The sequence below is a fragment of the Bos grunniens genome, chromosome 2 (genome assembly GCF_055505025.1).
Source record: "Bos grunniens cultivar Pamir isolate PY7600 chromosome 2, Bosgru_T2T1.0, whole genome shotgun sequence".
Classification (NCBI taxonomy): domain Eukaryota; kingdom Metazoa; phylum Chordata; class Mammalia; order Artiodactyla; family Bovidae; genus Bos; species Bos grunniens.
The window spans coordinates 9,909,559-9,933,793 of record NC_141166.1 but is presented as its reverse complement, the minus strand read 5'-3'; the positions used below and the strand labels follow the sequence as shown (position 1 = coordinate 9,933,793).

Sequence of the window (24,235 nt, the reverse complement as noted above, 5' to 3'; positions counted from 1 at the left end):
TGGGGGCCATGTGCCTCTCCCTTCCTCGTTCATAGATGCCTAAGAAAGCCCCCAATCAAGGAAGCAGAGAGAAAAGGGACTTAGAGTGGAGGAGCTCCCAGTTGCTGGAGACCACCACACTGGCATGGGGGCTCAGAAGGGATGAGGGGATAGGACAGAGGGATCAATGTTGTCTGCGACTACCTCTTTGAGCCTCTGTTTTCTTGTCTGAAAAATAAACTATGACATACTTCCCAGGAAGACTAAACGACCTAAAGGATTTGAAAGTTCCTAATGACATGTCTGACACGTAGTAGGTAAAAGAAATGGAAGGTATGGTTAGGCTCAGTTCTGAGGCCAGGTCCTCAGAGAATCCTTCCCTGATCATCCTATTGAGAATAGCCACTCCTTTTATTCCTCATCAAAGCATCTTATTTCCTTTAGAACATTTAAGAGTGTGCAATAGGGCTTCCCTGGTCGTCCAGTGGTTAAGAATCCACCTTGCAATGAAGGGAGCACCAGTTCAACCCCTGGTCCAGGAAGATCCCATATGCTGCAGGGCCCCTAAGCCTATGCTCCACAACTACCGAGCCCTCAGACAGAAAACACTGAAGACTGAGAGCCTGGAGCTAGTGTTTCTCAACAAGAGAAGCCACCACAGTGAAAAACCTGCACACCGTAACCGGGGAGTAGCCCCTGCTCACCACAACTAGAGAAAGCCCACACACAGCAATCAAGATGCAGCACTGCCAAAAATAAATACATAAAATTTAAAGAGTATGCAATTACCTTGGCTATCTGTTTATTATCTGTCTCCCCTCAATAGAATGAAAGTACCATGTGGGTAGGGAATTAATCTATTTCAGTTCAGTTCAGTCGCTCAGTCGTGTCCGACTCTTTGCTACCCCATGAACCACAGCACGCCAGGCCTCCCTGTCCATCACCAACTCCCGGAGTTTACCCAAACTCATGTCCATCGAGTCAGTGATGCCATCCAACCATCTATCCTCTGTCGTCCCCTTCTCCTCCTGCTCCCAATCCTTCCCAGCATCAGGGTCTTTTCCAATGAGTCAACTCTTCGCATCAGGTGGCCAAAGTATTGGAGTTTCAGCTTCAACATCAGTCCTTCCAATGAATACCCAGAACTGATCTCCTTTAGGATGGACTGGTTGGATCTCCTTGCAGTCCAAGGGACTCTCAAGGGTCTTCTCCAACACCACAGTTCAAAAGCATCAATTCTACGGTGCTCAGCTTTCTTTAGAGTCCAACTCTCACATCCCTAAATGACTACTGGAAAAACCATAGCCTTGACTAGACAGACCTTTGTTGACAAAGTAATGTCTCTGCTTTTTAATATGCTGTCTAGGTTGGTCATAACTTTCCTTCCAAGGAGTAAGTGCCTTTTAATTTCATGGCTGCTGTCACCATCTGCAGTGATTTTAGAGCCCCCAAAAATAAAGTCTGACACTGTTTCCCTATCTATTTGCCATGAAGAGATGGGACCGGATGCCATGAGCTTAGTTTTCTGAATGTTGAGCTTTAAGCCAACTTTTTCACTCTCCTCTTTGCTTTCATCAAGAGGCCTTTTAGTTCCTCTTCACTTTCTGCCATAAGAGTGGTGTCATCTGCATATCTGAGGTTATTGATATTTCTCCTGGCAATCTTGATTCCAGCTTGTGCTTCTTCCAGCCCAGGGTTTCTCATGATGTACTCTTCACATAAGTTACATAAGCAGGGTGACAATACTGCTGCCCTATTTTCAGCACTTAATTTTGTTACTACAGTAACAGTAATGGATCCTATTGTTATTATGGCAACAATAATAGAGAAGGACAGTTACTGTTCTTGATCTTTATTAAGCATATACACTCTACTTGTTTGTTGTTGTTCAGTTGCTAAGTCATGTTGATCTTTAGTAAACGTATACACTCTCCCTGTTAACAAGACGTGAAAAGAGGATTCATCCAGACTCCAAATGGGTCCAGAGATGATAGAGACAAAAAGTGATGGCTCTTGAGGGGATGAGTGATTGTAAACTGGGAAGGGACAGAGACAACATTTTGGGGGTATTGAGAATGTTTTACATATCAAACTGGGTGATGGTTACATTCAATTTTTGTTTAAAGGTTGAGCTGTACAGTTAGTGCACTTCACACACTTTATTGTATACATGTTATAGTTTGATTTTGAAAAGCATTGTCCATCAACTTCAGCAGGTAGGGAGGAGAAGAGAAAATCCAAAACTGGTCACTCAGATGCCAACTTAAAGTAACTTAGGGACTTCCCTGGTGGTCCAGTGGTAAAGAGTACGAGCTCCCAATGCAGGGGGCCTGGGTTCAATCCCTGGTCAGGGAACTAGATCCCACATGCCTCAACTAAGAGTTTGCACACTGCAACTAAATATGCCACAACCAAAGAATCAGCACGCTGCAATGAAGATCAAAGATCCCGAGTGCTGCAACTAAGACCTGGAACAGCCAAATAAACAAACAAGTTTTTAAAAATGAATAAAGTAATTCAGCAACAAGGTAAAGGCTGGAGTGGGATGGTAGTCAACCAGAGGAGATCCTTGGACAACTGGAAGATGGGATCTATAGTGAAAGCCTGGGAAATTAACCACTTGTTAAAAACTTAAAGCATTTGGGTTGTTTATCTCCAAAAAGACTAGACTGGAAGGAAATGCATTTGAACTCAAGTATTTTATTTTGCAACAGGAGTTTGGGCCCAAGGTAGATCTTCCTAACATTGACAAAGGAGGCTGTGACATTCCTCTTCCTGGGAAGTTTAAAACTTAGTTGGCCAGCAGATGTCCCCAGCATGGCCTAGTCTGGGAGTGGGAGACAGAGAAACCAACTGCAGTGGCCCCTGTCCTAACTAGGGACTCTGATTAGTCATATGTTCTGTGCCAGCTGCAGAGCACTAATTAATTAGCTAAAGAGAACCATCTCTGACGTGTACTAAGCTTTTCATGTTCCGCCATCACCGCCACCAACCACAGCTTTAATTAAATCTGGGCTTGATTACCACAGTGTGGTGCTACAATCACTCTCCCCTGGTGACTTTATTTTGGTTCCTGGAAGGATGGTGGTGGTGACAGTATGTCAGGAGGAGAGGATGGTCTAAAGAAGCCTGAAGCATGGAATCTGGACACTGGCAATTTGAGGGTATGTGGTTGGGAGGGAGGAGGGATCAGCTGTAGGACTCATCGCCTGACCTCAAAGAACTCACAGTTTACTGGAGAGTTAAGACCTCCCACTGAAGAGATGGCACAGGGCAGTGTGAGGTAAGCCCCCAAATGAGAGGTGCCCACAAATATCCCAGCAACTGAGAGGGGGCAGAGGTCGTTTGGACTGGAGGGGAATCAAGGAGGCTTTGGAGAGGGAGGATCAAGAGGAATTATTAAGGAAGAACTGGATTAGACAGCCACAAAGCAGGGCAGAGTGGTGGAGAGAAGAGCGTGAATAAAAGTGTGGAGGAAACAATGAGAACCTACAACATCTTGAGACTGGATGAACGTAGCTGGGGGCAAGGCAGAAGAAGGGCGATTCCTGTCAGGAAAAACAAAACAAAACAAAACAAAAAACCATGAGCAATACTTCGGAGTAAGTGGTGGTTTGGGGCAGGTTGCGGAGGACCTAGAATGTCGAGCTAAGAAGCTGGGACCTCATTCAGCAAAGAGTAGGAAGCCTTTGAAAGTTTCTAAGTTGCCTGGATGATCCAATGTTCTTAGGAAGTTTACCAGACTCCTGAGGACCTGGCCCCGCTCCCCCCATCAGGCGTGCCTCGCGATTCCATTCCTCACATTGTGTGCTCCAGCCAGAGTGTTAAATATTCTTCATACTCTCTGTATTCCTGGCCAAGTCCTCTTCCTTCAGTTCTCAATTTTAACATTTCTCTAAGATCTTTATGAAGCCTTGAAGACACCGTCCTATTTACCCCAAGCCTGGGCAGCTTCGCCCTTTCAAGAAGGCTCCCATAACCCCTTGCGCTTTCCCCATTAGAGCAACTATCGCTGTGTAATTCTTCGTTTGTTGGGATCCTCCGCTAGACTGTGAATTCTTCTGAGGTTAGCAACACTAACTTCTTCACCAGGGTGTCTCTGAGAACCAGCACAGGGCCGGCAAAGTGAGAGTAGATGGAGGAGGGGCTAGAGCAGAGGGACAGGGAGGAATCTCTGTTTCATCTCAGTTCTTGGCCAGGAGTTTCTGAAGGACAATTGAATATCACACGTGTCAACAGGTACAGGTTCGTAAAGGGCACAAAACAAGCTCAGATCGCCTCCTTAGCTCCCCTGTGAATAAAGCTAATCCCTGTCTATCTCCAGGCACACCCAGGAATTATTTGAGGAACGGTGAGGCGGAGGGTTACTAACCGGGACTATAAACAGTAACCCTCCGCTCGGGCTTTGTCGTCCTGGTGGCGGCTCCTCGACCACCAGGGGGAGGAATCGTACTTCATCCCGAACGAAGAGGGGCCGTGTAGAACTCTGGGAATTGTAGTCTTCGGATCGTATGGGCAATCTTCGCGGTGCACCTCGGGAATTATAGTTCTGGACAGAGGTGGGAAATGCTTTTAAGCGCTAATGTCGAGTGCTGGAAACTACAATTACCAAGGGGCCACCAGCTCCAGGGCAGTTTCTTGCTTCCGTCGAGTTGACCGTCTGGGCTGTTTCTGAGGGTCAACGTGACTCGGTAAGTTTGGAGAAAACCTCTATTCTGAACTGAGGTGTCTGCGGATTTTGTCACATTCCAGCCCTGTTTGGGGGCGCCTCGTCTCAATCCCAGGAGCTCCCCATTAGTCTTTCACCTTTTCTGTTTCCTGAGACACCTCCAGTATCCACCCGCACCCTTTATTCTCCCAGTCATCTTCATTATCACTCGGCGCCCCTGGAGCCCCACCGTGAGCTCTCAGCATACCCCCTCTGAAACTCGGGCTTCTTTGTGCTCCGCACCTTTTATGTGCTTCACTCTTACTCTCACTTTCTTGGTTTTCATGCTAATGGAACAAGGGTCACCATTCCTTCTTCCCAATCCACGGAGTTGCTCAGAACTGGAATTCAGCAGAGCTGGGTTTTATTATCGCAGCTCTGCAAATCCTTTGCTGTGTGACCTTGGGCAGATCATACCCCGTCTCTGGGACTCACTCTCTTCATCTACAAAGTGGAGATAACAGTTGCTCTCAGTCTTAGCTTGAGGCTATGTTCTGGAGCCAATAAGCTAATATGTGTGAAAGTACTTTGTAAACTGTAAAGCCTCCACAAGCGAGAGAGATTATTTTTACTGTAATTATTAATGCTCTGAAATACTCTCATCTTGGCTCCTTTTATAGCTCTGCCCCTTTGTTGCTCAAACCTGCCCCTTGAGTGCTTGGTGTCTCCATTCTCTAAGAACAGGATGATATTTCCTCACTTCCCCAGAGACCACAGACTAATGAGAGCTTTGTCTGAAAGGAAGCCCCAGAGAAGTGCTTATCTTGGACTATGTCCTGAAATAGCCAGGGATGAAAAGTCCACACAGCTGGCAGAAGGGTGGTCCCTGCTCACTGGAATCAGGGCCCCAGCAGGAGATGGACAGCTGCAATGTAAGCCCTCTCTGTTCCCTTTGGGCTCTTCTGGGCCTATATAAGGGCTTCCCTGTCAGACGATAAAGAATCTGCCTGCAATGCAGGAGACCCGGGACTGATTTTGGAATAGGTGTCTCAGACCTGATAAGACTGGAAGGAAAGAAACCATTTTGTCCAAGGATTTAATTCAGAAAACCACAAATCACTCCCCCACCCCCGCAAAAGAAAAAAGCTTGGCTGGGTATAATGAAAGAGAGACATAACATTGTTAATTAATTCCTAACATTTTTATGAGCACTTAAAATGTCCCAGACCCTAGGCAATATCACATTTGTTACTAAATTTCACTTATGAAGTGTCCTCATTTTACTCACAAGGAACTTAGGCTAAGAGATCATGTAGCTAGTTATGGTTTTTGTGCCCTCTATATGTTAGGTGTTTTACATACTTTCATTTAATCCTCATCAGCAATTTCATGAGTGACTGTTATTTCTATCATGTGGAAAAATTATAAGAGGCTTAGAATTGAAGGAACTTGCTCAAGGTTAAACAGCCAGTTAAATGGTAGAGGTGGAATTCAGTCACCAAAGCCTTTCTTTTCCCACTATACCATGTAGTCTAATCTTTAGATCAAAAAGACATCGATTAAAGAATTGAGAGGGTGTAAATCAAAGCCAAATAAAAGAAGCATTTATGGGGTCCCTCAGTGTGGGGAAAGCATGAGGATAGATGGTTTATCCTCCAAAGAAATGTAAAACACATTCTACCTCTGTAGCATATCTGAAGAGATAAGGCATAAGTGTGTAAAAAATTAAATAGCATTCATTGGATCAATTGATTGCAAATTACTACATTAAGCCAGAAACTGGCAGGAACATGCTTCTAGGTGGCCATGGGGATTAAACCAAGTGATATCATAATCATTATCTTTTCGTTAATATGAAAATGGTGGACTAGAATACCATATCCACTCAGTAAATGTTTATTGTATGCACACGTCTGAAAAAAAGAAAAATCCTGGGTACCATCTGGACCAGAGGTTCTTGCACCTTGGGGATCAGAAAGCTTGGGAAGCTTTATAAACTAATTGATCTCTGGCAATGGGGGCCCTAAAAGCTTTGTTTCTGAAAAGTTTTCCAGGTGATTGTGAAATAATAGATTCAGGAACCTCTGATCCAGATTCTACTTGGACCACTTCTGGGAGGCAAGTCACTGATTGAAAACTGCTCATTGTTGTTGCTCAGTCGCTCAGTCGTGTCTGACTCTGCAACCCCATGGACTGAAACATGCCAGTCTTCCCTGTCCTTCACTACTTCCTGGAGTTTGCACAAACTCATGTCCATTGAGTCGGTGATGCCATCCAACCATCTCATCCTCTGTCACCCCCTTCTCCTGCCCTCAAATCTTTCCCAGCATCAGAGTCTTTTCCAGTGAATCAGCTTTTTACATCAGGTGGCCAAAGTATTAGAGCTTCAGCATCAATCCTTCCAATGGATATTCAGGGTGGATTTCCTTTAGGATTGAATAGTTTAATCTTCTTGCAGTCCAAGGGACTCTCAAGAATCTTCTCCAGCTCCACAATTTGAAAGCATCAATTCTTTGGTGCTTAGCCTTTTTTATGGTCCAACTCGCACATCCGTACATGACTACCAGGAAAACCATAGCTTTGACTATATGGACCTCTGTTGGCAAAGTGATGCCTCTGCTTTTTAATACACTATCTAGGTTTGTCATAGCTTTCTTCTGAGGAGCAAGTGTCTTTTAATTCCATGACTGCAGTCACCATCTGAAGTGATTTTGGAGCCCAAGAAAATAAAATTGGTCACTGTTTCCACTGCTAGAGTAGGTACTAATTCAAGAGCTGTCCTGAGGCAGCCTGTGATTGGTTATCAAGTGAGTGATGCAGACATACTCGAGTGGAGAAGAGGGAAGATTGGAAGGACTTGGGAAGCTTCACAGAGTACCAGAGATTTCACTAGGCTTTGATGGATGGGGCAGGTTTGGGTGGGTAGAGAGGCTTTTAGGTAGACATCACCTCAAATTGTTTAGATAAGGTGAGCCAAAGTAGGTAGAGATACCTGGACTGAGTTCCTTGGAGAATTCCTTGGCATTTATTAGATATGACACTGGATGCTCTGTGGATGTTTCTTAGGCAAAAATTTGCAAGTTAGACTGGATTTTCCCATCTCTCCGTTCTACTTGGGCATCAGTCAATATGAGCCCAGAGAATGCAGAGATTTTCACATTAGCCTCACTCTGTCCAGTTAGCTTCTTTAGTTTTTATTTATTTCCTAATTCAATTTAGTTGATGGCCTTCCCAGAAACTTTCCAGGATTACCAGAGAGTTCTGCTCCCCTTCTGTTACAGGCATTTTTGAGTGCCCTTGTCCTGATGCCTATCTCATGCAGTGTTCTGTTTTTGGATTAAGACTAGCATCTCTTGCTATAAGCTAATATCATTCTGGTCACCCAGTCCTGAAATCTGACTCATCTTTGGCTCTCCCTTCCTGCATAACTCCCCAAATCCACTTAGTTGCCCAAATCCTATTGCTTCTCCTTTTCACTCAATCAGCAAATATTAATGAAACTTCAGCTGCTTCATTGTCTTGTGGGTGACCTATCCTGTGCCTCCTCCTCTCCTGCTGTGGATCCTCTGTGCCTTTGCCCTCAAGCGGAAAAGGTCAGGGTCTGAGACTAAGCAGCACATGTTCAACTTTCCTTTGGCTAAATAGCCCACTGACTACGTCAGGAGCTTAGCCTCTTTTTAAAAAGAATTCGGTTTTTAAATTTGCTTCAGAGAAACAAGATGAAGCAATTCTATAGTAGAAAGAATATCACTTATTGTCTTCCAAAGTTAAGTAGTATGGCATTAAGATTATTGCTCGTCTGGAGTTTTCCATTAGGCCAGACAATTGGAAGTTGGCAGTGAGGCGATCTATGTGTAATAATAATTCTGGTAACCTTGAGCATTTCACTTAACCTCTTAGAACCTTGATCTCTTCATCAGTAAAGCACATTTCTGAAGTGAGCTGAGTTGCGGTGGTGGTGCAGGGGATGACTGTGGGGAGAAGTGATCCCTAAGGTCTCTTCTTGCCCAGGCATGTTTAGACTCAAACTACCTAATCCTTCCCAGAGCATCTTAAAGAAAGCAGAGTAATGCAATGACTGAAAATGTGGCCCAGGACTCAGTGGATCAGTTTAGATGCTTTTGGTTCAAGCAGTAGAAATCTAAACCCAGATGATTTAAACAATAAAAAGGGATTTATTGGCTCTTGTAACTAGAGGTCTAGGAGTGGGCGAAGTTTCAGGTATAGTCGAATCTGGAGATTCTTAATGTCTTCACAAATAACTCCATTTCTCTATGATTCTCTCATCTCTGCATCCTCCACGGGTACTTTCATTCATAAGGTAACAAAGTGGCTGCGACAGTTCAAGGCTTCACATCCACACATCATGCTAGTTCAAAACAAGAAAGAACTTGTCCACACTCGACCATCAAACCAAAGTCCTGGGCTTTGCCCTGGTTGGCCCAGTGTATGTCATGAGCCCACTCTTCTCCAGATACTGATGGGGATATGTAGGGCTGATAGGTCCAACTCTAGAGGTTAGAGAGGTGTCAACCCCACCCAGATCACAAGGGATCTTCGTAGGAGGGAAGGACAGGATGAAGGTTAGGAAATTGGACCACATTCTCTACTGTCACAGCCACATTGCCCATGATCAAATTCTGGCTCTGTCCACTGTTCTTGCGTAAATTGCCTCACTTTATTAAGCATCAGCTTCCTCATCTGTAAGATGAGCTAGCAATTCATATCCCAGGGGATTATTGTAAGGATTTCATTAAATAATATATGTATGTGAAGCCCTTGGTGTAGTTCCTGGCACAGAGTAAGCTGTGGTGCTGGCGGTGATGTAACTGAAGAGGGAGGGAGAGCAGTGGCGTTAGTCCCGATTTAAAAAGTAACCTCGACTTCCCTGGTGGTCCAGGGGTTAAGACTCCCCAATGCAGGGGCCTGGTCAGGGGAACTACATCTCACACGCTGCAGCTGAGACCTGGCACAGTCAAAAAAAAAAAAAGGACATCCTTGTTTTAAAAAAAACAAACAAGAAGCAACCAAGTTATAGGGATGCTTTCTAGTCAGAGTGTGCAAGCCTGCCACGTGGAAGGCTCCTGTTTGATCTCCTGCCCACATTATACTCTAACCTATTTCTGGCCCTTTCTACTCTTACATTATGTCCTTTATAAAAATGCTCCCCTCTCCCCTGCCTCTAAAATCTTCCTCATATTTAAGACCCAGATAAGTGCCTTTTATAGTTTATAGTTTAGGTCAGTGATTTTGAATGTATGTCATCGAGTCTCCCCACTAGCAGAATCAGTGCGGGTTAAGAGCTCAGGTCTGGATTAGACCTGAGTTTGCCACCTAGAAGCTGTGTGACTTGGGAAAGTTATTCAACCTCTTCATGCCCTAGTCTCCTTGGTTTTAAAACAGGGTCTAAATAGTACCTTCCTCAGATGGTTGTTGAGAGGATGAAATGACGTAGAGTATGTAAAAATCTTAGGTCAGAGCTGACACATAGTAAATAATAGATGTTAGTGATTGTGTTTGTTATTCTTAGCTTCCTGCTGCTGCTGCTGCTGCTAAGCTGACGACAAGGTCTGTGGCATGTTCTCTGCAGCAATTGCTGCTGTATTGGGCACATAGTCAGTGCTAAATGAGCATTTGTTAGTGGGTTTTGAGGAGTACAGAGGCTCTGTTTCCTTTCCATGATCTTCTCACCTCTCCACCAATAGCAACAGAAAAAGCAGCCCCCTAGACCTGGGTTTGATCCCTGGGTTGGGAAGACCCCCAGGAGGATCCCACTCCAGTATTCTTGACTAGGGAATCCCCATGGACAGAGGAGCCTGGCTACAGTCCATGGGATTGCAAAGAGGCGGACACGACTGAGTGACTAAGCACAGCACAGCAAACCTTAGTAAAGGCAATGTAGCAAGGTGGATGATGTGGAAGATTGGCTGCGTCACCGGCAGGGAGGAGGGGTAATAGGAGGGGTAAGAGAGGGGTGGCTGATGATACGAATAAGCAACAGGAAGCTGAGAGGAAACCAGCAAGAGGCGGTTCTGTGTTCCACCCTGCAGCCGTCAAGTTCAGCCACTGTCCAAGTCGTCGTTCAGTTCAGCTGGTTATGAGATGGGGGTCAACCAGTCTGTGAGCTTCCCACCCGTCACGGGACCCCACCTCGTAGGCTGTGGGGATGTGATGGAGGGTCAGAGCCTCCAGGTAAGTGTCTCCAGCATGTCTCCACTGCTTCTGTCTGCACGTCTGATGATGTCATTCCAGCTAGGGGAAACCTGAGTTAGAGCTGGTTTGGATTTGATTGCCGAGCACCCAGGTCTCTTTCCCCTGAACTTTTCTCCTCTTTTCAATTAGAGACATCTCAACAGACAAGAGATGATGGGTTCTTTTTCCCAACTTGGAGGAACTGGGGCCTCTAAGTTCAAAGGTAGCTATCTGATGTCTTGAGAGCAGGTGCCTGATCCTGGGAAGGTTTTGGATCTCGCCCTAATCTGAGTGTATGAGAGGAAGAGCGGTGGGCTATGTGCCATTGACCTTTGACGCCCTGGCCCCGAGTAGGAAAACAGTCTCCTTTTTCTCCTCTTCTGCTCTCGTCTGTTCCCCCTCCTACTTTAGTCTGGGACTTTCCCTCCTTCAGTTCCTAGGTCATTCTCTGCTGGCCCTTGAACTCTCCCCTCTCCCTTGTGAGAGGCACATACCCCCATGTAGAGTGAATGTGCTGCTGCTGCTTCCCAGGGGCCAGGCTCCAGGGTTGCCCTGGGTGCCACCAATGTCACCCCATTCAACAAGAGAGCTACGGCTTCGCTTCTGGGGCTCCTCCAGACCTGGGCTTCCAGCCAAATTGAAATCTTTTGATAGCCCAAGCACTGGAAATATTTTAGTACTCCTCCAATGTAATTCAAAATACAGTTGGCTGTTTGAAATAACATAAGCCTTACGTGAATGCCGAACATAAAATTGCTTCTTTTTGGTTTTTCTGAAGGCAAAATTCAGGTATGTGAATTGAAGGTAAAGTTTCCCTGTTTCAGTACTTGGCTGGTACCCCCAAACAACTGCTGAACGTGTCTGTTGGGAAATGTAGCCATGCTTGGGCTTCTTGCTCCGAGCAGCTGCTGTCTTTTTTCTCTTACAGGGCAGCTTCTTTCGACTGTTCTACCCGTGCCAAGAGGCAGAGGAGACCTCGGAGCAGCCCCTGTGGATTCCCCGCTATGAGTACTGCGCTGGCCTGGCCGAATACCTAAAGTTTAATAAGCGCTGGGGGGGGTTACTGTTCAACCTGGGTGTGGGTAAGAGCTGGCGTCACCCCTGGGTGCTCTCCCAGCTGTAGTTATGTCCCTTGGGGATCTCCAGGCAGACACAGTACCTTGTAGTTTGTGTTGTCCAGCCCTTTTGTAGTGGGGCATCTGTTAGTCAGTGTGGTATGGAGAGTGGAGAGAATTACAAACATAAGAACTTTATTTATTTGTTTGTTTGTTTGTTTTTGAAGAGCTTTAGTTATAGAGTTAGACTGCCCTGGATTCGAATCCAGTCCTTATCATTTACTAGCTGTGGGGCTTGGGCCAGTTACTTAATGTGTCTGAACATCTACCTTTGCAGGATTGTAATGTCAGACGTATATAAAAGATGCACTCTAGTGCTGTGCTTGGGATGTAGAATATGTTCCATAGGTGGCAACTATTACTTATGTATCCAGCATGCATTATTTCTACTCTGTGTCAGCTATAGCGTAGATTAAAGAAGCACTCTTGACTGCCAAGGAGCATACCATCTCCTGCAGTTGCCCCTCTAGCTCCTCCCTCTTCTGGGTCAGATCACACTGAGTCATCCACTTCCCCCAAAGACCTCACCATTAGGAACTCTACCGACTGCCTTAGCATCTCAGGGATTTACCCCGTAGGTTGTTCAGTACTTCCCCTTTGGATTTCTTTTCCCACTTTCTGTTGTGTTCATGCTCCCAAGGGGAGAAACAGGGAAAGAATAAATGATTGATTGTCCTGGGCTGCTCGGGTGAAAGGTGGATCTCTTGAGAGGAGGGCCACTGGGTCCCCACCATGCTTGTGCTCAGGCTGCCCTTGGGGGCAGCTGGAGATTCTTATCCCATGTCTCTGCTAGGATCTTGTCGCCTGCCTGTTAGCTGGAATGGCCCCTTTAAAACAAAGGACTCTGGATACCCCTTGATCATCTTCTCTCATGGCATGGGAGCCTTCAGGTAAGAGTTGCTCTCCCCCAGATCTTGTCACATTCCTTGCCTGGTTGCAGCTGCTGACTCTCAGCATGTTCTCAAAAGACAAAGAAACCCATATTTCCATCTGTCAGCTCTCTTATCTATCATCCGCTTCATCCCAAAGCACTGGGTCCACCTTCTTTAGAAGGCCTTCCTCAAGCCCCTTTCACCTGGTGGAGCCTTTCAGCGGCCTTCATAGCTTTCCCTTCTCGTGTTCTAGCATTTATATAAATACTGTTTTAGCCTTCTTCCTCTATAACAGCCCAGAAGTACTAGAAGGAGCTTGAGCTTTATGTTCAGAGAGTCAGTTATTCAACATGCATCGGGGACAGCAGTGATGAAGACATTCTGGCTCCCTGCTCCGTGGACCTTGCAGCCTCAGCTGTTAATCTCAGCCTCACCACTGTGCTGTGTGAGCTAGGACCATGGTAGGCATCTCTGAGCCTGTATTTCCTCATCTGTCAAATGGACTCAGATGAGACACCGAGTAGGTGTGCACTTAAGCCCATACTCCTCTCCATCTCTCTACATGGAGGATTGTGGGGCGATGAACTGTAAGAGCCCCTTCGTCATCAACTTCAGGGAATGCTGGCCTGTTTTACGAGTCAGTGAAACTGTGAAAGTGAAAGTCACTCAGTCGTGACCGACTCTTTGTGACCCTATAGACTATACAGTCCATGGAATTCTCCAGGCCAAAATACTGGAGTGGATAGCCTTTCCCTTCTCCAGGGGATCTTCCCAACCCAGGGTTCGAACCCAGGTCTCCCATTGTGGATGGATTCTCTACCAGCTGAGCTACAAGGGAAGCCCAAGAATACTGGTGTTGGTAGTCTATTCCTTCTCCAGCGGATCTTTCCGACTCAGGAATTGAACCAGGGTCTCCTGCATTGCAGGTGGAATTGCAGGTGGATTCTTTCCCAACTGAGATCTCAGGGAAGCCCTTACAAGTCAATATCCATTCAGAATTCTCCCCATGAATTCTTATTTCTGCACCTTGGTGTGTTATGTAGTTATGTAGTTACGTATTAACTACTGTGCACGTGGTTCCTGTTTAAGCTTGTGAATATTCGCACTGTATGTTCATTCATCAACATATAAGTCTAGTTTATGTCCAAGAGTGTTACACAAAGTCATCTATTTTTGCCTTTACACATCCCACTTCCACTGGAACGATTGTTTACACTGTAGCCAGGGAGGTCTATTTTATTTTATTATTATTATTGTTTGCTTTGGCATATTCCTGCTCTGAGGAACATCAGTAAGTTCTTTTTATTTATTTAAAAAATTATTTTTAATTGAAGGATAGTTGCTTTAAAATATTTTGTTGGCTTTCGCCATACATCAACATGAATCAGCCGTAGGTATACAAATGTCCCCTCCCTCTTAAGCCTCCCTCCCAACTCCCTCCCTACCCCACCCCTCTAGGTTGTCAGAGCATGAGCTTTGGGTTCCTGTGTCATTCAGCAAATTCCCACTGGCTATCTCTTTTGCTTGTGGTCTTGTATATGTTTCAGTGCTACTTTCTCAAACCATCCCACGCCCCTCCCCCACTGTGTCCCAAAGTCTGTTCTCCACGTCTGCGTCTCCATCGTTGCCCTGTAGACAGGTTCATCAGTACCCGCCTGCTAGATTCCATATATATGCTCTAAGTCGCTTCAGTCGTGTCCGACTCTGTGCGACCCCATAGACGGCAGCCCACCAGGCTCCCCCGTCCCTGGGATTCTCCAGGCAACAACCCTGGAGTGGGTTGCCATTTCCTTCTCCAATGCAGGAAAGGGAAAAGTGAAAGTGAAGTCGCTCAGTCGTGTCCGACTCTTAGCGACCCCATGGACTGCAGCCTACCAGGCTCCTCCGTCCGTGGGATTTTCCAGGCAACAGTACTGGAGTGGGGTGCCATTGCCTTCTCCAATATATATGTTAGTATATGATATTTGTCTTTCTCTTTCTGACTTACTTCACTTTGTATAATAGGCTCTAGGTTCATCTACCTCATTGGAACCAACTCAGATGCATTCCTTTTTATATTTGGGAGCCCTTTGAACTTCATTCAGCTCTTGTCATGATCTTATCTGAAGGCAGGTACAGGGCAAAGTTTCCAGCCTAGTTCCTTGCAACTTGCCCACCTCCAGGTTTCCAGACAAACAGCCCTAAAGGTACTATGTTAGTTTCTGCCTCAGTGTTTTTGAGTTTTTTTCTTTGTTTGAAGATACTGGAGTTTTTTTTATTTTTTTGTCCTTGAGACATGCTCTATTTTAGAAATTAGATTATAATATTTTTATTTAATAAAATAAATATAAAGTATTTAATAAAATAGATGCTATAAATAAAATAAATTATAAATTTTTAATTATAAAAATTCTATTTTTTATATTAGAGTACAGTTGATTAACAATATAGCATTAGTTTGAGGTTTATAACAAAACAATTCAGTTGTACATATACATGTATCTATTCTTTTTCAAATTCTTTTCTCATTTAGGTTGTTACATTACATTGAGCAGATTTCCCTGTACTATGCCGTAGGTCCTTGTTGCTTACCCATTTTAGATATAGCAGTGTGTACATGTCCATCCCAAACTCCCTAACTGTCCCTTTCCCCCTGGTAACCATAACTTTGTTTTTGACGTCTGTGAGTCTGTTTTGTAAATAAGTTCATTTGTATCTTTTTTTTTTTTTTTTTTGGCTTTAAGATTCCACATATAATTAACAGTATTTATTTGTCTTACTGAGAGGGTAACAGGCAGGAAGGCCATGGGTCTCCAAATGGAGGAAATAGGCAGCAAGTGTCAGACATTTATCTCTCTCTTAAGCGACAGGAGGAAACTACAAGTGTTAGATTTTTTCCCCTTCTCTATACAAATTTAAAAAGAGGTATTGTTGTAGCCACACTTTCCGGGAAACAAACTCACTCAGAAGGACAATGCAGATAGTGGAGTGCAGTGTATTACACCAGCGGGCCCAAGGCAGAGTCTCCTCTTAGCCAAGGACCCCGACCAGTTTTTGTGAAAACCTTATAAACCCTAAGTGTACTTGCTCAAACCCACCTCCCCAAATTCCTTGAAATTAGTCTGGACAAGGTAAAGAGAGGTAGGATCAAAGTTAACCCATGATTCATGTGTCACAAGACTTGATAAACAGTGGATATTTATCAATAAGCCTGTGGTCATATCCCTGTAAACATAATAGAATTTACCACTTTGTTCGGTTACAGAGATAATTAGCATATTCTTTTAGGCAACAAGAGTCCAAGTACGAGTCCTGAGGCTCTTTTATCCGGGGGTCTGGTTTTCCATTGGTATGCCATTTCTATAGACACCAGGCACAAAGTTCAGAGTCCATTGGGAGGGTGACTGTGTGTGTAGCCTAATGTTCACAGCCTGGCCTAAGATGGAATCCAGCTATGTCTGTTTTCTCCTTCAGTATCTGTTAAAATTCTGTGTTGCCATGAGGACACCTGGTTACACCAGAACTTCAGTTCAGTTCAGTCACTCAGTCATGTCCAACTCTTTGTAACCCCATGGACTGCAGCATGCCAGGCCTCCCTGTCCATCGCCGACTCCTGGAGTTTATTCAAACTCATGTCCATTGAGTCGGTGATGCCATCCAACCATCTCATCTTCTGTCGTCCCCGTCTCCTCTGCCTTCAATCTTTCTAGCATCAGGGTCTTTTCTAATGAGTCAACTCTTCACATGAGGTGGCCAAAGTATTGGAGTTTCAGCTTCAGCATCAGTCCTTCCAATGAATATTCAGGACTGATCTCGTTTAGAATGGACTGGTTGGATCTCCTTGCAGTCCAAGGGACTCTCAAGAGTCCTTTCCAACACCACAGTTCAAAAGCATCAGTTCTTCAGCGCTCAACTTTCTTTATAGTCCATCTCTCACAGAACTTAACTTTTTTCAAACCTTGAGCTAACCCATGCTTTTTTCTTGTGGAAATGTTTGTCTTAAGCTATGTTAATGACTATGTATTTACTCTAGACTCTGTCTTCTAGTTGGTACCACCTAAGACTCAGAACCAGTTTGTTTTACTCATGCAAATATTCTCTTAAGTTATGTTCATGAGGCTGTATTTGCTTGGAAACCTGCCTTTCTTCAAGATTCCTGTCAATCATGTTATGGCCCCGACAACTCACCCTGTGGTGATGTTATCTCAAAATGCATGTTGTCGGTGAGGGGCCTGGTGCCATTCTCTGAGTTTTGAGACATTTCCTTTCTCTAATTAGCAGACTGCTAGTAGCTATATAACTTCCGGCTAAAGACTAGCAGGGGGGCACTCTTTCTGCCCCCTTCTAATGTCTGTGTCCGAAGCTTTCTCTATCTCTTTTATACTTTAATAAAACTTTATTACACAAAAGCTTTGAGCGATCAGGCCTCGTCACTGGCCCCGGATTGAACTCTTCTCCTCCAGAGGCCAAGAATCCTGGTGTCGTTCACGGCTCAGCAACAACCTCTCCTTACTTCACTCAGTCCGTCCATGATGCTGCAAATGTCTGCCCTAGGGTTTCATCTGTGCTGTGCTCTGTGGCTGTTCCCTTTGCTTGGAATATTTCCTGTTCTGTTCCTCTCTTCTCCCCACCTTTAGTCTTTTGCCTGGCTAATTCCAAATTACCTTCAGGGTCTTAGTTTTGGTGTCACCTTCTTAGGGACACCCACCCTGCCATGCTTTCATAAGACAATCTGTACTTCTCAGTACTTAACATAATTGTAATGAATTAATTATTTATGTGATTATTCTTTAACATATGTCTTTTTTACTAGATTGTAAGCTCCATGAAGGCAGAGACCATGTCTGTCTTCTATCTTTCCCGATGTCTAGGGCAGTACCTGGAAAACAGTAGTTTCCCAATAAATATTTATGTTTTGCTAGCTTCCATACATTCAGCAGATTTCTGTTGAGCACCTGCTCTGTGCCAGTTTCTTGGCATGAAAAAAAGGTGGGACATATAGAAATAAAACAAATCAAGGAATTTTCATCCACTAGAGGAGACTGCATCTAGATGTACATAATTATAGTCCATGGCAGGAAGTGGAGAGCAGATGTAGAGATGAGAAGGACGGCAAGATGGTTTTCAATGTTGCTTTCTTATTCAGTAAATTTAGTACCTGCCGTGTGTGAGGGCCTATGCTGTGGCTGGGTGTTCAGTAGTGAATAAGATAGAGCCCCTGCTTTCAGATTGTAGTCTAGTGGAGAAAAGGAGCTGAGAAATACTCTTTCCTAAGCTCACAGAGAACAGGTGAGCGCATGACTTTAGCGTGGTCTTTTTGGTCTAAGACTCTGTCTTGAGGCTTCACATCTAAATAGACTTGGGTGAATCAATTATAAATACTCTTCATTAACTGTAGTGAAATTCCAAGAAAAAAAGGCAGGGAGGTAAAGAGACATGGTTTCCTCTCATTGTATCTGTGGTTAATTCAGGATCTGAAATCCTTCTCATGGGTCACAGACTTGTGACTTTCCATCCCAGGGAGACGTGTGTATTTTTAAATATTACCAAACCATTTGTAATGTGCCCCTGTCTAACATTACATGTTTGGTCTTGTGAGGTAGGTGGGTGGAAGAATATTTTACAGATGAGCAAACCAACTCTGAAAGGCGGACTTGCTCAAGATTACAGTCTGAACTGGGGAGGGATCAGAAATCTCTAGCTCTTAAATCCTGTTCATTGCCTCCCCAAGAGAAGTGAGAGAAGGTGAAAAGAAATTTAAGTAACTGACCTTCCTGAATCAGTTAGGGTACAGGCAAGTTGTATTTAATAGAAAAACTCAAACAATAGTGACCTAAATAATATAAAGTTTATTTTTTGCTCAGATAAAGTAAAACTAGACAGAGCTAATATGGTAGTTCTATAAAGTAAAAAACCAGACTTCTTTTATAATCTTGCTCTGTGTGTGTGGCTTCTGCTTCTAAGAATATCTCATGACCCAGGGAGGTTGCTTAGCTCTAGCCAATACATCCACAGTCCATGCTGTAGGAAGGGAAAACTCCCCTGAAAGTTCTATATAACACAGCTGCTTACATACCATTGACTAGAGCTGCCCTGTCCATTTTGGTAACTTCTGGCCACATGTGTCTATTGAATATTTGAAGTATGACTGGTCCAAACTGAGATATGCTATAAGCATAAAACACACACTGGGTTTCAAAGACTTCATATGAAAAAAAAAAAGATAGTGCAATAAAATATTTTGTTAATTTAAAAATCTTGATTATATGTTGAAATGATAATGTTTTAGCTATATTGGGTTATTAACCATCCAGGCTGATGCTTCTTCCTGGAAGACTTTACCAGAGCCTTTAAAAGATATTGTCTAAAGAGACTCTGGGGCACAGAGCACAGGTTTTGGAGTCAAAAAGCCCCAGCGTAAAGTTTGACTCTACCACTTACTTAGTTGTGTAACCTGGGGCAGATACTTGGCCTATTGTGAAAAGAGCTCTTATCATAGAAAGTACTCATAAAGGACTCACTGTTATTTTATGTGTGTATATATATATATATATATATATATATATATATATATACACCATTTTATAAATTTACCATTCTCGTTCATACAATGGAATGTTACATGGCTTTTAAAAAAAAATCACACCACAGGAAAATATGAACTGGCATAAGAAGACATTCATACTGTTTTGCTAAATGAAAAAAAAGGCCACAAAATAGTTTATATTAAATAATAACATTATTTTTTAATGCATTTTTAAAAGAACTGGAAGGACAAACATCAAAATATCCAAAAAATTCTGTTTCTTTTCACTATTTAAAATATATCTACTAGAAAATTTTAAATCGCTTAGAGTAGCATTACATTCCTGTTGCTGGACTAGAACTTAGTCACATAGACAAACCTGGCTACAGAGAGGCTGGGAAGTGTCATTTTGATCTATGAGAGTGTCTTCAGCTGAAAATTAGATTCTGTTATTAAGGAGGAAGGGAAAAATAGGTGTTTGGAGTAGGCAATTAGCAGTGTCTGCCATATTTTTTTTGAATGTTGGAGGACAGACCAAAGGAACTCACATGCTAAATCACAGATGCATATTTGCATGTTAAAAAGTAGCCAGAGTGCTTATCCTCAGGGAGCTCACCAACTAATTTGGGAGATGTACGGTATACAGAGGGCATGGCAACCCACTCCTGTACTCTTGCCTGGAGAACCCCGTGGATAGAGGAGCCTGGCAGGGTGTGGTACATAGTGTTGCAAAGAGTAAGACGCAACTGAAGCGACTTGGCACGCAGCACGCACAATATATAGACAATAAAAAAGCAACTGTGTGGAGTAGCCAAATTGTATTGGGGTTGGGATGGGGAAGATGAGTCAGTGTTTGGGGTTGCAAAACATCGTGGATCAATCTGCACATGCTCCCTGGAGGAGAACACTTGGATTTTTGGTGAGAGTTGGGGTATGCTGGCTGGGGAAAGCTCCTGAAGAAGGGCTGCTGCAAATGAAGCTTCCTCCATTCCATCTTTTGTGATGGCTACTAGCAGAGCATGGTTGGACGGGAGGCTAAGGGCAGGCCATTCTTTGATCACTTCTCTCGGTTCCTTCCTGGATCTCTAGGACAGTGTATTCAGCCTTCTGCATGGAGCTGGCTTCTCGTGGCTTTGTGGTTGCTGTACCAGAGCACAGGTGAGGATGACAGTCTAAACGAACCATCATGGGTCAGGTGTCTGCCATCCTGGGCTTGGGTATAGGCTAGTTTCCTCTGGATATATTATTTCCAGTCCTAGTGTTAGGCAAGGTAGGGATTGTATTCGTTTTAAAATGTGAGGACGCCAGTGTTCAAAGATACTGACTAACTTTGCTGAAAGTGACACAGCTAAATTGGGGTTCAAACCCAGGTCAGTCCCCCAAATCCCCATGTTTTTCTACTCTCCTAAGTATGCCCCCTGTCTTTTCCCCATTTAGCTAGAGGATAAGCTAGAATGGCTTGGCTGATTTTAAGGAGGATTTGGTAAAGGGGAAAATAAGTCCCTGGGGGCATGTGTATTGCAGGGATGGGTCAGCTGCGGCCACCTGTTTCTGCAAGCAGACCCCAGAGGAGAACCAGCCTGACAATGAGGCCCTGGAGGAGGAATGGATCCCCCACCGTCAAATTGAGGAAGGGGAGAAGGAATTCTATGTTCGGAACTACCAGGTAGGCTTATGCCAATAGGGAGGGAGAGTTACTAAGCCTGTCTTCTGTATAAGACACTCACTAAGAAGAGTTTGAACTCACTTCTTTTGAAATCTCGCTCAGAGTGGTCCTGAGCTTGTCACAGCTGAGAAATGAGCTCTTAATCAAAACTCTTAACAATTGCAAGTGACAGAAACCCAACTCAAGCTTGTTCCACAAAAAGGAGAATTGGTTGGTTTACATAGCAGACTGTAGGAAGGACAGGACCACTGGAATCACCGTCATTTCTGTCCCCTTGCTGGTTGGTCTCATCTACTAACTGGCTTACCGTATGAGGTTGCGCATGTCCGCCCTCACCATCTAAGAGAAGAGGGCTGTTTGGGGGTTGTCCCCGGTTTCTTCCCCAAGATGTAATATAAAAAATCCTGGATAGAGACTCAGGCTGCGGAGAAGTACCAAAATATGAAGTTCCCATCAGAAATGCATTGCTAGATATTTTTGGTGAGGGGTAATCCTCAGAAGTCAAGGTTAATAGAAGTAGGGGTGGATTGAGTACTAGCAGACAAAAGCAGTAGACATATGCTATAAATGGGCAAGCAGAATCCAGTACAGGGTTGATAATAGGAACACTTTTATGTCCTTTTGTTTTCGAGATGCTTTCATATGCCACACAGTATACCCATATTATACCTCTGTTTGCCATGGGTAGGTGGGTAGAGTGAACAGCTGGGTTGACTCCATTGCGCTGTGAGGTGGGACTGACGTGAGTGGCTGTGAGGGAGCTGAGGCTTTCTCAGGATGTGGGGCCCACAGTGCTTGCTGAGATGGGGGTGGGCACAGCATCCCTGCGCTCTTCCTTGGCTCTGAGGGAGACGGAGATTCCCACTGGGTGGTTGCGTGGTATTCCACTCCCACCAGGACTGTCTCCGTTGCAGGTGCATCAGAGGGTGAGCGAGTGTGTGAGGGTGTTGAAGATCCTACAAGAGGTCACTGCTGGGCAGACCGTTCTCAACATCTTGCCTGGCGGATTGGATCTGATGACCTTGAAGGTATGGCAGCACTTGGTATGACCGGGAACATATTTTATTCACCAAGATTTTCTTGGTTACAAATAACAGAAACCTAACTCACTAGCTTCAACCAAAAGATAATTTATTGGCTCAAATAAGTAGGAAGACCAGAGGCAGATTGGCTTTAGGCCAGTGTAGCTAGAGCAAGGGTCTCCAGCATTGTCATCAAAGCTCTTGGCACTGTCTCCCTTCTCCTGGCTCAGCTCCATTCTGTGTATATGGGCTTTATTCTCACCAGACTTTCTCCATCAGGCATAGAAGGGTGGTTGCTGGCATTCGGAACCTGCATTTCAACTCAGCTATAGATTTAAAAGGAAAAGAGAATTTTTAGCTTCCAATGTCTGGAAAGGCCATGGCTCTATTTGGGTCATATTCACATTCTGAGCCAATCTCTGTGTCAGAGGGATAGGGTATTCTGGTTGGCCTGCCTAGGATATATACCCACTTCTGCATTAGGGGAACCTGAGCACCAGGACTGACAGTCCCTCAGGGCCACATGGATGAGGGAGAGATGGTTCATTCACAAAGGAAGGGCTGTGGAGCTGCAGACAAGCTCTGTTGTCTACTTCGGGCTTGTTCCTTCTTTTAAGGGAATCCTAAGAACCCCTGGGAGGAGAGAAACTGTCCCCGTTATGAAATTTGGTGCCTATAAAAAAAAAAAAAAAGAAATTTGGTGCCTATAAAAGTATATTTTCCTCCCCCATCCTATCCTTTTCTCCATAATCTGAAAAGTAGCTCAGCCTTTATTTAGAGAACCAAGAAAGCACATAAAAGCATGAAAGAAAACGAAACAGAATTTTTTGATGTTTGTCCTTCTAGGTCTTTTAAAAATGCATTTTAAAAAACAATAATGTTATTATTTAATGTAAGCTATTTTGTGGCCTTTTTTTCATTTAGCAAAACAGTATGAATGTCTTTTTATGCCAGTTAATATTTTCCTGTGGTGTGATTTTTTTTTTAATAGCCATGTAACATTCCATTGTATGAATGAGAATGGTAAATTTATAAAATGGTATGTATATATATATAAAATAACAGTGAGTCCTTTATGAGTACTTTCTATGATAAGAGCTATTTTCATACATACATACACATTGTTATCTCTTTACATAGGAAGAAACCAAGGATCCAATAGTCCAAGTAACTGCCCCAGGTTGCATAGCTAAGTAAGTGGTAGAGTCAAACTTTATGCTGGGGCTTTTTGACTCCAAAACCTGTCCTCTGTGCCCCAGAGTCTCTTTAGACAATATCTTTTAAAGGTTCTGGTAAAGTCTTCCAGGAAGAAGCATCAGCATCAGGCAGGATCTGAAATCCAGAGAACTTTCCCAGCATGTGTTGTCAATTCCCACTGGAGAAGCGGGCCCCAGGCACTGCAGTTCAGGCCTGTGGGCCTGAAACAGGCATCGGGGGATGGCAGGCTACGTATAGCTGGATTAGTTCCAGAGGCAGCCTTTTGAGGAAATAGAGAATTAAAAAAAAAAAAAGCTAAGAAGGGGATTCCCTAATGGCTCAGTGACTGCGGCTCCGTGCTCCCAATGCAAGGGGCCCAGATTCGATCCCTGGTCCAGAAACTAGATCCCAGGTGTCGCAACTGAGAGTCACATGCCCCAACTAGAACGTCCTGCATGTTGCAACTAAGACCCGGTGCAGCCCAGTAAATAAAATAAATGTTTTTTTTAAAAAGCTAAGTAAATTTTCACCTGTCAGATTGGGCAAGATCCAAAAATTGATGACTTACCCTGTTGGCAAAGCTGTGGGGAAATAAGTGCCGCTCTGTTACTGGTGTGAGTGCAGCTTGTCCCTTGCAGGGCAGTTTGGCAATAGCTGTCAACAGCACAGATGCACGCTGTGTTGGACCCAGCCATTTCCAGTGCTGAGAATTGATTTTACATATCCCTGCATACTTGCGACATGATGTATGTACAAGGTTACTCATCCCAGTGTTGTTTGTTGTAACAGCAGATTGATAGTATCCTAAATGTTCACCCATAAGTGAGCACAACTGGCTTAATAGATTATGGAACAATGGATGTATTATTTTGGATAATGCTAATTGCTGTAACGTCCGTGCCCAGTCGCTCAGTTGTGTCCAAGTCTTTGCGACCCCATGGACTGTATCCTGCCAGGCTCCTCTGTCCATGAGATTTTTTTCAGGCAAGAATACTGGAGTGGGTTGACATTTCCACCTCCAGGGAATCTTCCTGTCCCA

The 24,235-nt window shown here is 44.2% G+C and overlaps 1 protein-coding gene across 2 annotated transcripts in view; it reads left to right on the top strand.

Moving 5' to 3' along the window:
* The first annotated feature begins 4,633 nt into the window (after positions 1-4,633).
* Positions 4,634-24,235, top strand: part of PAFAH2 (platelet activating factor acetylhydrolase 2) — a 35,403-nt gene continuing 15,801 nt past the window's right edge. Inside the window, exons 1-8 of one of the 2 annotated variants that reach the window (XM_086328992.1) lie at positions 4,634-4,670; positions 10,678-10,819; positions 11,748-11,901; positions 12,728-12,824; positions 13,102-13,267; positions 20,401-20,469; positions 20,836-20,977; positions 21,892-22,005. In XM_086328992.1, coding sequence (XP_086185118.1) covers positions 20,423-20,469; positions 20,836-20,977; positions 21,892-22,005 — 303 coding nt within the window. In that variant the 5' untranslated portion in view covers positions 4,634-4,670; positions 10,678-10,819; positions 11,748-11,901; ... (1 more) ...; positions 13,102-13,267; positions 20,401-20,422. The remainder of the gene's footprint in view (positions 4,671-10,677; positions 10,820-11,747; positions 11,902-12,727; positions 12,825-13,101; positions 13,268-20,400; positions 20,470-20,835; positions 20,978-21,891; positions 22,006-24,235) is intronic. The other variant, XM_086328981.1, reaches the window with a different exon arrangement.